Here is a 15,175-nt window from a genome sequence, read left to right as displayed (position 1 = left end):
TTACAGAAGAGTTGATGAACCAGAGTTACCAAAGCAAAAGCGAATTAAAAGAACATGAGAATTTTTTGGTGCAGCGATACAAATCCACATAGCCATGCCAGCTAAATTGAGAACTGTTAGAGCTGTATTTCAAAAAAATTAAAATACATGGATCTCTAAACCTCAATAATATACAAGCGGTGAGTATTGGCTTCAGCATTGAAAAAAAAATGTTATCATTGACATGTGTATATATACCGCCTAAGGCATCTATGGCAGCTACTTTTGATGTTCTTGGTACTTACATGGAAAACTTGGTTACGATTCACAAAGCCTGCATGTGCAAAGCGGTGACTTTAAAGTGAAATTTCTCTCCAAGGAAAACAAAACAAATTGTTTAAGAGGACTGCTCCAATCATTTAATGTAAAAAGAGAACGTCATTACACTGGAACAAAAATACAACTTCAAATATTGACCTGTTTTTTTCTGCTTGCTTTTCCTGAAAAGCAAAACTGAAACAAACAAAAAACAAGATTTAGCAACAAATAACAGTTTTTATTTAAACCAAAAACTGGTTGAAATTGGAAAAATTAGTTTTTTTCTATGGCAGCAGTTAAAACAAATTGGTCTGATTGAAATAGAAACTGATAGCAATGTTTAATCCTCACGAAGAAGTGTGCAGGAAGCATTAGATCTCCATCTATCTAAGAATACGAAAAAAAGTGAGCCGAAAAACTGGATTGACAATGAAGTTAAGAACGCTGCAGCAAAGAAAAAAACATAGGAGGAAACGCTTCAAGATCAATCAATGTCGGCCAACAACGAAAACAAAAAACAGTTTCTGAAAGTAAAAACTTCGATACAAAAAATGAATGGAAGTTTTTATCAAAATCAAATTAAAAAGAGTGCAGCAAACACAGACAGAAACTTCCAGAAAGTTTACATTGATATAACAGGCAAAAAGTATGAAAACCGAGAAAAAAACTATCTCAAGACAAACCAATAAAAAAAATATTTTTTTACAGCACTCGGAAAACTGAATGCACATTTAACCCGAAAGTCTTTGAAAACGTTCAATTGAAAACAACAATCCATATTTGTAATGAAGAGCTTCCAACAAGATTAGACGATTTTTTTGAAAAACATGCTATGACTATGGCATCAATTAAAACAAAAAGATCTTGAACTGTAGCTTCAAAGAGCATATTTAAAAGTGCCCCTAACTATCAAAATAAATTATTTTTTTTTACTTTGTAGTAACAAAAAATTTTTTTTTACTTGACATATTTTCAAATATATATTTTTTCTCGCCCCGCTACATTGCACCTGTCAATGAATTGATATAATGCATTGTGTGTAAGCATGAATGCGGGAAATTTCTGCCCTACGCACAGCTGCCATGGCACACTTTTTCACTGCTGAAAACTGAAGTTCCACGTCAGATTGATGCATGAAACAGGAAGATTGAGTTTACAGAAGAGTTGATGAACCAGAGTTACCAAAGCAAAAGCGAATTAAAAGAACATGAGAATTTTTTGGTGCAGCGATACAAATCCACGTAGCCATGCCAGCTAGATTGAGAACTGTTAGAGCTCATAATGAGTTCAGCAGCGAAAACGAACATGAGAAATATGGCAAACAGGTCATTGATTTGAATGATTTGTCACAGATTGAGTCCGTACTTCAACACAGAAGAAAGTGCAAGTGTCAGATATTCCTACAAAAAATTATCAGACATGCTTTCTCAGAAACGAAGACTATGTGAAGATGTCTGTGTGAGAATGCGTTCTCATTTAATCATAGAATAGAGGTCTTCTCCCCTGCTCAATTTTTTTGCATCATGGCTTTCGTCTCTCACTAATCTATAATTTGCATAAATCACTCATCAGGGCCCTTCTACCAATGTCCCATTTTCGGTCATCAGTCGTTTTAGAAGATTTTTGCGGTCGTTGACATTTTCTTGGTTCTGGATATTTTCGGTCACTGACCTCTTCTGAGTCACTTTTTCGGACATTTTCTCTCGGAGAAACCCACGTGGGAATTATCTCAATAACCAATTCGAATGAAGAATACAGACACTAAATCTGCAGACATTTGACAATGAAGAGATTTATGTAAATATTAGATAGTCGAACTGTTATGCTTAATTATCAGACAATGAGGCTAGGAGAACAAAGTATTTAACAAATGTTTAAAAAAGAACAGTCTGATATGTGGGGAATAGTAGGCAACACATCTGAGGAAAAAGCCGTTCTTTTCCTTGCATTTAACTGATGACTCAAGTATCATATTTATTAATTTGAAGAATGTTTGATGCAATTTAGGCCTCCATTCTGTTCATGATTACAAAGTAATATTCTTTTTTAGCTACTAAAATTAGAGGTTTCTTCCATTGCCAACCCTCCCTCCACCCCCACCTCGTACGTCATACACGCCTCAGTAATAACAGATTACGTGGCATCACATAGCAAATTATCCTAATTGTAAATAAACAAATAACATGCACCCACTAAGTTTGGAGGGGGGAGGGGGGAACAGACGGAAAAGATATCCGAAATTAGTACTTGCCTTTGAAAAAGGTCAACTGAGCTAGTCCACCATGAGGGCTCTTTGCTTCCAGGTCTGTCGTAGTACTCCTCTCTGGTCTTTGCCCATCGACCCAGGAGCAGTCCTCTGTCTTTGTCTGAGGAATTGATTGCAGCACTAAGTGCCCTGGAGACATTTATCACACTGGCTTTCCCAGAAGCTGTTATTGGGGTTCTGTCAAGTAGATTCAACGTTGTCTCCAATATTCCACTTTCAAACTGGCCGAAGAACCAGGAAGTTTTACTTTTTCCCTGATAAACAAAACCTCCTTCTTCCAAAACAAACTGCTCTCGCTGTTCTTCGTCTTCCATGAAGACTTGATCTTGTTCACACCAGGGATTGAAAACAATGAACAATCTGTAAGGTCCCTTCCGGTTCACAAAGAATCGCCATTCTCCAACTATGGCATTGTGATCAACTTTGAACCGCTTCCCTTCTGCGTCAAGAGCCCAGTCTCCATGTTTAGATCCCCGATCATCCACATTCAGATGTATCTCTCGTTGCGCTTTACTGGGAACGTCTTCAGCTATTCTTCTGGCATTGTGGTTCCTATTTTTGAACAGGGAAAGCGCGTGGAAATCCTCGACAATCAGGGGAACCCAAAATCCTCGCCTGACTATTAGAAACTTTTCATCATACTCATCGGTGTGATGAGCTTTTTGCACTCGTTTCACATCGATAATATCAGAAACGTCATCGGCCGGAATCGGTGCCCTCATTGGACCAAAACTTGGTTTTTCATTTGGATCCACGTCTCCTTGAAAATAGGATCCTCTCGCATTTCCTTCAATCATTGATGGTCGCATAGTGGATCCTCTTGACATTCTGTTCATATTAAAAGTTCCATCTGGTCTCAAATCACCGGCAGGGAGCAAATTTGTGTCACCGGTTGTTGAGTTGTTCATAACCATTCCAGAAGGCGCCAGAGTTGCACCGCCCCTCATTGCCTCAGCCTCCGGTTCCGCGGCTAGATCTCGATTCTCGGCTCTCTCGATTTTGGATCCATGAATACTGTCATTTACGGTGAAGTCATTTTCAACTGGTTCGCTTCTAATGTCAGATAGTTTGTTGCCCTTTTCAGCACCACTGTAGCCAGACGCACCGCTGAAAGCTCGTGATCTAACTACACTTACAGATTCTGGCGCACCGCTTAAATCTGAAGGCCTCCGGCTAGCATCGGTTACCAGTCCTGATGAAACGACGCTTTCTGACATAGTTGACTTTTGCCCACCAACTGTTCCGGTGGGTTCCGGTTCATGAGTTGATGGCATACCTGATGGTTTTCCATTCGTGTGATCTTCATTGTTGAAGGAGGGGTTTGAGTCTTCAACCATCCCACTATCATTCTGCATTTTTGATGTCGGTCTATCGTTCATTGAGCTTTGTCTTTGATCGTACGTAACACCAGAAACACCTCTCAAATTCTCTGCAGATGTTTTAGTGCTCGTGTCTGATTGTTTTGCTGCTTCTTGTCTCTCTCCCTCTGTTCCATAATAGTAATAATGCTCATCGTTAACATCGCTGAACTTATTGTCAATAATAGCTCCATACATCATATCATCAGTTTGCTTGGTCTCTTTCTTGTTCGAAGCATCGGGACTGAGGGATCCATAGGGTCCCGCCATTTGACTGTCCATAACCGAAGCAGACTTCTTTCTTCCTCCTGCGCCTAAATTGTCATCATCGCTTTTCCCTTCCGTTTGGGATTCGTGTGTTTTTGCATCCGGGTCGAATTTTCCATAGGGACCTGCCATTTGACTGTCCATCACCGACGCGGACTGCCGAGTCGCCCCTTGTCCTAAGTTATCGTAATCGGTGTTCCCTGCGTTTTGGGAATCGAGTGTTGTTGAATCTGGATTCATTTTTCCATCTGGACCTGCCATTTGACTGTCCATGACTGAAGCAGACTGCCGAGCCGCCCCTTGACCTAAGTTCTCATAATCCATTTGTCCTCCACTTTGGGAAGCGTGAGTTGCCGATTGCATGCTCGTTCCCATTCCGGATGGTTTGGAATCAACACCTGAAGTTTTGTTGAAACTCGGACCTTTAGACCCCCGATGAGTCCCCTGTCTTTCTTGACTTTGTAGGGTTCCAGAGTTCTGGATTTCGATGCTTCCATCTTTAGTTGACGCTACGACACTAGCTGATGGGTTCTGACTCGGGCGGTTATTCAAAGTCGCCGAAGCTTGCTGCCGGGTTCCGTCAGCGTTTGTTCCCGATCTAAGGGCATCGGTGTTGTTCGAATACGTTTGGATGTCTGTCCCGAATTTTTGGCTGCTAGAAGACACTGAAATGGTGTATCCCGCGGACGACTGAGTTTGAGCTAAAGACGACTTCTTAAGCGAGGGTGGGAGGTCTTTAGCCGATCTGCAATGAGAATGGTGCCCTTATTCGTAAATCAATTTTTTCCTGATTAATATACAGACGTCTTTGTGTTAATGGTAAAGATCAATTCAAAACATAAACAAATCAAATATTCCCTTGGGAAACCTTTTCAACCCCTCAATTTTTCATGCCTCACAATCGGGTTGTAAATGCTAACACAGATGTTGCAGTACAATATAAATGAGCAGTTCAATTGTCTTGTGAAGTCTGTTGAATAGTTTAAACTACTTTGTCAACCATCCGTACGAAGTTAAATATGCAAACTTTTTCAAATAAATTAAAAAATATTCAGTCCTATCGGATTGCTCACTGTCGCCTGATACAGTGATACAAAAATAGTTCTACGCGCTTGGCATATTTTTGCTATGCTGACCAATGAAAAACTTGCAATAAATGTGATCTTAGATAATTATCAATCAGTTTCCAATCCCAACCTGTTGGCTGGTGGTACATTTAGTTTGTTGGAAAAAATTCTGTGCTTCTGAGTAAACATATGTCAGTTAGAGAAGGCATTCTTAACAATGCTGGCAAAAAATCACTAGAAACTTTACAATACGATACAAACTAACAGAAAAACATTATGAATATATTTTCCACATCCAATGAAAAGACGCATCAGCGATATCAAGCAGTGAACGAATGCAGCAAAGTCTGGCAAGATGCGTTTGCACAAATTGTTCTGAGACTACTCATCCACATTTTTGGCTCAAATATCTACCAAATCAAACAGAGATAGGAAAAAAATTAGAATAAAAAAGGGTAGATTCTGCTTTTCATTTCAAAATTAATTTATTCTCAAAGTAGGACAGACATATACACCAGTGAGGTTAACCCCAATCTAACTTGTTCTTTCACTACAATGAACAGAAATTGAACTGAACGCACATTTCACATTTAATTGGGAAAAGTAATCAACATTACAACAATTTCTTGGACAGAAAATAAAGACTTGGACAAGTAAAAAAAAACTTAATTTTGTCAATTAACAAACAAAAGGTTCTGAACTTAATTTGTATCCAACTTTCAAACCAGTCTTGAAAACCTAAGAAACAAATCCAGTCAAACAAATGATTATCCAGTTTGATTGGCTATTATTTACATTAATTAAATTTTGCATTATCAAATATATTCTTTAAAAGCATCAAACACATCAACCGAATGGTCACAAAATCCTACAACGTGAAAATGACGTCAAAAAGACAAATTCAGTTGCGGACTGTGCGGATTTAGCGAAACCAAACTCTGACTTTTTAAAGCCGTCATCCGATGGTTTTCTAAATAAAATTGAGGAAGACAACTGATAAGAGATATGAGCACTGGTATCGGAATAAAATCCAAAAAAGAAGACGCTAATAAACTTAAATTCCGCTTTTCTACGGTAGAGTCAGCCTTTGACATTGAGAAGAATATGAGAGAAAAACGAAAAAATCTGAAAAAAATCCATTATTTTCTTCGAAATTAAATGATGTTGAATTTAGCCAAAAAAATCCAAATTATGTTGAACAAGAGTTCTTTATTTATAGCAAAAAAATGGTGACCAAAAGCGAGAACAAAATTACCCAAAAGAAGTAAAAACATACGTTCTACGAAACTCGAAAAAAATGGGGGGTCTCAGTCAAAAAACTAAAAAACACAATCTTGTAATAATTTCGTATTCAATCACGTAAAAACTTCATGGCATTCATTAGTTAAAAATGAAAGGATAACTAAAAGAAATCAGTTTGATTTTTTGATATTTAATGATTTCAGAGTCATAATAAGCATAAACTATAGACCACAAAAAGCTTTAAAAAACTCATTAGTGGTTACCTAGGAATTCAATTGGAGACTTCAAGGATAATACTAAGAAACAAGAAAAAACATGAGACACTGGAAAAAAAAACAAAATATAAATAGTGGGGATGGAGGTCAGAAGAATGATAAGTTATCGACTAAAAACGTTATATAAGTTCACCTGCTCTCTGTTGAAAAGTCAAATGTTACCTGTTTTGAAAGGCTTTAATGCTACAAAAGCAAAAAAAACACACCAAATACAAGAAATCAAAAATTATGTAAAAGTTCATTTATGTGTCAAAGTCATTTAAAAATCTATTCGAACTATTCGGTAAAAGCACTGAAAAATTTATCTAGGCCTCGTTGGAGCGCGAATTTATGCTCTCCTTAATCGTAGCCATCAGACCTCAAAAAAAACAGATACACAGACAGAACTCAAAATTTCACCCAAGTTTTACAAAACCCTAATGTCAAAATGACAAAAAACAAACAAACTTTTTAAGGTAAACGTTCATAGGAGTACTCTTGAAGTTTTAAACCGTCAATTATATATTTTTGGCGAAACTTAAGTGAAAGGACAACAAAAAACACATTAAAAATGAGCAAAAGATCTCAAATATTTCAATAAATTATAAAGCCAAAAAAATATAATTAGCCGCCCATTAGCCAATTCAAACAGCAGCATCTATGCACCATTAGAACACAGGTACCAGATAGGCAGAAACTTGAAGGTAAAACAGCAGTCAAATTGCCCTGAGAGGAAACAAAATAAATAATTGTACAAAAGTTTGAAAAGAAATTTGTTTTTTGAAACCAATCATTCTTTTTCTTACTTTATCATTCTAGCGTTGTCACATTGACTTCCTTGACTTTGACGTAATGAAGTCGACAAATTGCTCCGCATTGTAATCCAAATCCATTCCATTGTAAAAAAAAACAATAAGTGTTAGCGACGACTAAATAAAGCGAGTAAAAAAATATAAAGCGAGGGAATTTTAACTGATAGGAATAGAGTACGTAAATAAGCATTAAAGTCGTTTACGTATTAAAGCCAGAAATAGTTCCTTAAACCTAATTTTAGGTAAATAATAACATGATATTTATCAAATGAGGTGGTTTTCGGCTTAATATTTTCAGGTTCTTTAGATGATTGTTGACTGATTATGAACCAATTTTGACGTGAACAACATTAGAGAAAAAACCGGTAAAAGTGCATCAAAAAACCTTATCGTCTAAATTCTAATCTCATTTGTTGCTATGATCGTACAAAAGCTTAACCGTTGCTTATTATAACGCGTGAGTGAATTGAAACTTCAAAAGTCTTATTTGTCAGCTTCATATTGCAACCGTGACCTGTGCGTTTTTCTTTGTCACTCAGTTGGAGTCAGTTGTTATCTACACCCAAAACCCTTCTAAACTTCTCACTGTCACTATTGAACAATAGAACATGAAGGGTCGTCAATTGAGTGAAACTCAAAACAGGAAATGTGTGAAAAATTGACAACCTCCGACCTAAATTCAATATCTCACCGTTCGTGTTTTTTGACCGTTAACTTTTCAATTCTCCGTGTTCCGATTAACTTTCAATAACATCGCTCTCTCAAAACTTCGTTTTTCATTTCTGTTTCAGATCGTTCCGTTTTTGCGTTCAACGTTGTATCTCTGCGCTTCATTTATGCTTACGATGACGTATGTTGTCATATATGATGTAGTATGCTTCTGTTTGTGTTGCAGCATTTTGATAAAGCATTTTGGTAGTAAGCTTATTTTTTGCTTTGGCCTTGTAACCTTCTAGGGTGTGACTTAGTTAATACATGAGTTACCGCTGGATTGTTTTTGGTTTCTTCAACATCACTAATTTACTAGTCCGGCTTTCTTAGTACAATAAAATTTGATGCTGTAGGTTTTCCTTTAACTGTATTAATGTTAGTTGGTTTGGTCTTGTTCCCTTCTAGGGTGTGAACTAATATTATTCTGGAGTTACTGTTAGATTATTTCTTGAATTTTCCAGCTGCCATAGTCCACAAATACACTTTCGCCGTTTACTTATTTTTTGCTGTAATTGTTTAATTTTGGTAGTATGCTGAATGGTTGTTTGGGTTTGAATATTGCCAGGATGTGACTTAAGTCTATTCGGGAGTTACCGCTGCTTTTCATCCTTTTAGTATACTACTGCGTTGCCGTAAATTAGCTTGTTCATGGCATATTGGGCCCCATAAAGACCTTTGCTAGTTTTTCCTGCATTAGCTTCTCTCGTATTTCCTAGGGTGTGACTCAAGTCTGTTCTGGAGTTACGGCTAATTTGTTTGGTTGAGTTGGTTGCTGTGGTCTGCTGGCGTAGCACTTCCCCACCTCCCCGCTCGTTGCTTGCTCGTTTCCAGCCCGTTCTTTGCAGTCTTTCCGTCTCGTTGCACGCTATTCGCTTGACAGTTTTGTTCCATCTGTTTGGCTTCCAGTTTCGTTGAGCGCTACTCGCTGGACGCTTCCATTCAATCCGTTTTTTCCCATTTTCTCGTGCGTCGTTCGATCAGCGTTTCCGTCCCTTCCGTTTCGTTTCCCATTTCGGCGTGCTTCGTCCATCCGGCACTCTCTCGACGGTTGCCTGTCTTCCTGTTTGTTGCCTGCCTTCCTGTCTTCCGTTGCGTAAAAGCACGTTAGACGCACTCTCCCCTTTGTTACTCAATGTCGCCGAGTATTGTCTTACTCGGTAATCATTGTCTTACCTTTTGGCGGCTTGAGTAGCAAGTCGTCGTCATTTGGCCTCAATATAACCTTCAATCTACGTGTTTGTTTGGAGGTTACTCTACATTGAGAAATTAGCCATTTCAAGATCATGGCCGAACAGCAAGAGAAATTGAAAAAGTTCTTTAATGCAAAATGTAATCCAGAATCTGAGTTACGTAATATCTTTAAGGACATAACAGATGCCATTGATCACCAGGACAGAAGGGTTAAAGTTGAATGCTTGGTTTCTAAGTTAAAGGATGTTTTCAGTAAACTGGTTCCGAAGAACGCAGAACTATTTGACTTGGCCAGTAAAACCGAGAACCCAAATACGATTTATCCTGTTCCTGAGCAATGTTTGGATGATGTAACTAAGAATAATGATAAAATTTTGCTTGCGGTTAGAGGCTACATTGATTCAGTTGCGGAAGCAGACACCGCATCCGAGGGTTTTAATCCTCAAGGGTACTCTAAGAGAAATTCACGCCTAACAACGTCAACAATGTCTAGCCAGCGTAAACATGATTTTCTCATGGCAAAACTAAAACGCTAAGAGGTTGAGAAAGAAGGATAAGCTGCCCTGCGCCTCGCTAAACAGAAATGCGAATTTCCCATGCGGAAAAAAGAGTTTGATGAACAAATGGATCAGATGGCACTTCAAGAATTGGAAGAAGGCCATTACCAGCGTTTTGAGCAGCCGAAATAAATGAGGCCGAACTGATGTACAATTGTTTCTGGTTTAGTCACCACTCCAGTGAACTAAATTTCATTAAAAATAGGGGATCAGATTGAATTCAGAGAGTTCAGGATTGGGTAAATTCGTTTCCAAATGTTCTTTCATTGACTGGTGCAAATGAGTTAAACTGCTCTCGTCCTGTTTCAGTAACCGCCGACCATCCCGTTCAAGATACTACCGTTAGCAATCCTCCAGAAAACTTAAGTAGTGCTGCCGGTAACTTAATTCATCCTCAAATGCTGTCTCAGTACACACGGCCAGGAGTTGCAATTTCTTTTGCTCAGCAAGGGGAGTTGTATCGGGAACACCTCCAGGTTCAACTGCAGCAAGCTGTCAGTGATTGAAATTTGGAGTAGGCAAATAGTTCCTCAGGTAGTGGTGAGGAAAATCCAGTGAATCAAGTGCCAGCCGACGTACTAAACGTCGCACTCTCACCACTTCACTCAACAATGCAACCTCCCCGGCCACCGACACCCGTTATGGCACAATAAAACTCCGATGTTTTCTACCTGATTCTTCAGCAAACCCACCGGCAAACCAAAGCATGGATCAAACAGCTGTACACTTGAGACCGAAAAGTTCTAATATGCTTGATCAGTTTCATCTGCCAAACCCTCACTTTTCAGAACAACAGTGTCAACCTCAAAAAAACATTCCAAATGCAACAGAATTCCCTAATACCCTCCTCCCACACACTTTATCTCCTACTCCAAACCTACACATGGACCCTCCGCCCAACATCCCGCAAGATTCATCAGTGCAATCCCAACTTCCCGTAATTCTCGCGGCAATCCAACCCCGTAATAACCCACAGCGAAAACCTGTACGTTCCCATTCAGCCCCCTGTTACCGTATCCCACCCCACCGAAACGTTCCCTTAACTGTAACCTTGACTTGAGCTTGTGGCGTTTTCCTCAGAAACACCCCCAAGCACCAGTCATGCGGCTATTAAAGCAGCTGTTTTCAGCTATTTTTAAGCGACAATACCCTCAAGCATTGCTAAACCCGCCATCTGCCATCCCGTGAGGCAATCGATTCCCCCCAAACCACGCTTCAACCGGTAGTATCCCCGTTAACTTCAGTGCAACTACTAACAACGCGCCACCTTTGCAAGAAAAAAGCGCGATTGACTCTCAGTTTCTAACTGATGGTGTTAAACTGACATACTTTAAGACTCTCGTAACTGGTTAAGCTAAAATAACTATAGATGAATTCGCCTACTGCGGCGCAATGTACAAAGACGCTTCTTAGGACCTTAGAACGTAAATTTGGCCAACCACAGGGGGTCGTGTGCTCCCATTTGGACAAAATTGGCAGCTTACTGCCATTGATGATGCACAACAGCGATAACATCATTAACTATTCAGGGTGCATTTCAGGTCTTGTCGGGGTCTTTAAATCGTTCTCATACGATTTTGATTTAAAGAGCTCTGCGCTTCTCCACACTGCCGTATAGTAGCGTCACGGTAGCGAGGCAAAATAAAAGATTCATGGTCACTCTTAACTGTCAAAAAGGATTGGGTGAAGCCTACTCTTCTATATTTTAACCACTGGTTAAAGGAGAAGGCCGAAGCATATGATTTAATGAAAAATACTGAAACTAAAACCAAGACTGAGGATACTATCAACACAGTAACCAAGACAAAAGTTGCGTCGGGGGCATTTGCCGCAAAAACGCACAAGGAGACTCACCAGATTTTGCTACGAAAATTGTCAACATCTATCCCAAGGTGATTGTATGCTAAGACAGTCATCGGCTGTGGGAATGTTGCCTAATTGAGGAATAGAGACCCAGGCAGCCATCCAAGTTAGTGACTGAGGCAAAACTCTGTTTCTCTTTCTTGCGCGGTAACCATGTGATTAGACAGTGCCCAAGTCCCCGTAAACCAAAAAAAAGATGGTTGCAACAGCTCTCAAAACACCTTACTTCACGGAGCTGATAGGATTTTTCCAGCGAAACCCTCAACTAACAGTTTGGTAATTCAAAGTCAATTGTAGGTAGTAGCAAGTCATTCGACTGTCTATAGCAACCAAGCAAGACGACCACTTTGTCCTCTGTCACGGAGGTCAAAAACCTCCTTCAGGTGACAGAATTGCAAATAACTAATTCTTCTGGAACTAATACAACGGCGTTGGTCTTATGTGACACCGTTCGCAGTAACTCTTGGGTGTCCGATAGTCTTGCAGTTGTGCTCGTTTTGCAAGGTACCGCAATGAAATTGACCGTCAAGGTTATAGATAGGGAAGAAGTAACTGAAACAAAAGTGATTCAATTGGCTGTGACACCTCATAAAGATCAAGACTTGGAAGCATCTACTGTTCGTCCTTATTTGAGGAAAACATCAAACGTAGGATCAAACATCATTGACGATAAGTCCATGCAAGAAACTTACCAACATCTGGCCGTCCTAGATCCAGTAAGATATAGCTATGGAGAAACTGAGATGACACTTGGACAGGATTTCTATCATGCCATCCGCCTGTTACAGTACTTTTCAACCGACAAAAGGTGGTCATCGTTCGCTGTTCAATCGCCCAGAGGTTGGATTCTAAACGACCCGCTTCAGTTTAGTTCAAAATTATTAACTGGCTTGTCAGGTTATGTCATGATAAGATATGGAATCGTACGTTGGGTACAAGCATGTTGACCCACAATTCGCAGCGTATGCTGGCGCCAAAGATACGATGTCGGTATATTGTGGGCTGATGGCAATATCCAGCTCCCGAATAACTACCTTTCTTCACTAGTATAGCTTAAAACGCTCGACAAGCGGCTCTCGAGAGGCACAACATTAAAAAATAATTATGCGAAAACCATCAGTGAAGACCTTCAAAAAAGTTTTCGTAATAACAACTCCTGAATCGCACATGGTTCAGCAACGCTTGAGCAGCTCGTTTAGCACCTGTCAACAGCAACCAAGCAAGGCGACCACTTTGTTTTCTGTCACGGAGGTCAAAAACCTCCTTCAGGTGACAGAATTGCAAATAACTAATTCTTCTGGAACTAATACCACGGCGTTGGTCTTATGTGACACCGTTCGCAGTAACTCTTGGGTGTCCGATAGTCTTGCAGTTGTTCTCGTTTTGCAAGGTACCGCAATGAAATTGACCGTCAAGGTTATAGATAGGGAAGAAGTAACTGAAACAATAGTGATTCAATTGGCTGTGACACCTCATAAAGATCAAGACTTGGAAGCATCTACTGTTCGTCCCTATTTGAGGAAAACATCAAACGTAGGATCAAACATCATTGACGATAAGTCCATGCAAGAAACTTACCAACATCTGGCCGTCCTAGATCCAGAAAGATATAGCTATGGAGAAACTGAGATGATACTTGGACAGGATTTCTATCATGCCATCCGCCTGTTACAGTACTTTTCAACCGACAAAAGGTGGTCATCGTTCGCTGTTCAATCGCCCATAGATTGGATTCTAAACGGCCCGCTTCAGTTTAGTTCAAAATTATTACCTGGCTTGTCAGGTTATGTCATGATATGATATGGAATCGTACGTTGGGTACAAGCATGTTGACCCACAATTCGCAGCGTATGCTGGCGCCAAAGATACGATGTCGGTATATTGTGGACTGATGGCAATATCCAGCTCCCGAATAACTAATTTTCTTCACTAGTATAGCTTAAAACGCTCGACAAGCGGCTCTCGAGAGGCACAATATTAAAAAATAATTATGCGAAAACCATCAGTGAAGACCTTCAAAAAAGTTTTCGTAATAACAACTCCTGAATCGCACATGGTTCAGCAACGCTTGAGCAGCTCGTTTATAACCTATGAAGGTGATTACAGTTCCAATTCTGGCATTACAGGCAGCACTATTGGCCGCTCGATTGAAACAGGATACCTGTCGAACTCTCACAGTGAATGTCAACAGAGTTTTTATGTGGTCCGACAGCACTAATGTCTTACAAAAGCTTAATTCTACAACCAAGCACTCAATATTTATTGCAAGTGTTTTAGAGAGATCTTAGAAAAAACCAGAGTTGACGAATGGAACCACGTTGCCTCAAGTGATAACCAGGCAGACGCCCTAGCTCGTGGTTTGCCAGCTGAGGTTTTGCAATCAGTTAGCTGGGTTAAGGGCCCAGATTTCCAAGGAACCAAACACTTCTCGTTGGAACCAAGCACTGAAGTAGTTAATAACATCAAAGTTGGTATAACAACCAAAGCAAATGACAATAGTAACACATCACTAGCCGCATCCGCATTTAAGGAAGCACCCCCCCCCCCCCACTTTTATCCTAATATCTTCGATAAGTTCAGTTCTTATCAAAAATTGCTACGAATAACAGCATGCAAACTCCGGCTGTTACCTTCGCATGAATGCTACCGTAATGTCGTTGGTAGTATAATGCATCCCGCTGAGCTTGAAAAAGCCGTGTGTCATCTTCAGTATCTCGTTCCAGGAGAGTCTTTTTTTCGGAAAGAAAAGATCTCCTGGAAAACAAATCCGTTAAACAAAGTAGCCGTTTTGCCCCGTTTTCCCCCTTGGTTGGACCAAATGGTGTTATCAACCGCATCAAACGGTTGGTCGAACTTGGTTTTGATGTAAAACATTCTATCGTTCTTGACTCACGCCATATATTTGTAAAACTGTTTCTGCGGCATACCCATGTAAAAAATCATCAACAAAGCGTTGACTATCTGCCGGCTAAAGTAAAAGAACGTTGTGTCATCCTCAAACTCACTGCGTTCAATTAAATCTAACTGTATTACGTGCAGAAGGTTCTGCGCTGCCACTTGTCAACCCGTCATGGCTGACCTCCCAGTAGAAAGACTTACAAACCAATCTCCTCCCTTTACCAAACCGGGGTCGATAACTTTGGCCCGTTTTAATTTACCGTTCGTCGAACTATTGAGAGGATGTGGAGATTCCTCCTCAATTGTTTGACTACTCGTGCTGTCCATGTAGAATTCGTCCCGTCCAAGGCCGCTTATCCACGTGTAATGGGAATAGAGCCGTTTGCCTCTCT

General features: G+C 40.0%; 1 protein-coding gene across 1 annotated transcript in view; it reads right to left on the bottom strand.

Annotated features, from left to right (window-relative positions):
- LOC142349081 (uncharacterized) overlaps positions 1–15,175 on the bottom strand; it is a 40,263-nt gene that overhangs the window by 6,727 nt on the left and 18,361 nt on the right. Inside the window, exon 6 of the mRNA XM_075400494.1 lies at positions 2,549–4,933. Coding sequence (XP_075256609.1) covers positions 2,549–4,933 — 2,385 coding nt within the window. The remainder of the gene's footprint in view (positions 1–2,548; positions 4,934–15,175) is intronic.

Source organism: Convolutriloba macropyga, chromosome 11 (assembly GCF_964194025.1).
Source record: "Convolutriloba macropyga chromosome 11, txConMacr16.3, whole genome shotgun sequence".
NCBI classification, from domain to species: Eukaryota; Metazoa; Xenacoelomorpha; order Acoela; family Convolutidae; genus Convolutriloba; species Convolutriloba macropyga.
The sequence above is the reverse complement of the archived record's forward strand: the minus strand, read 5'-3'. Positions and strand labels throughout refer to the sequence as shown.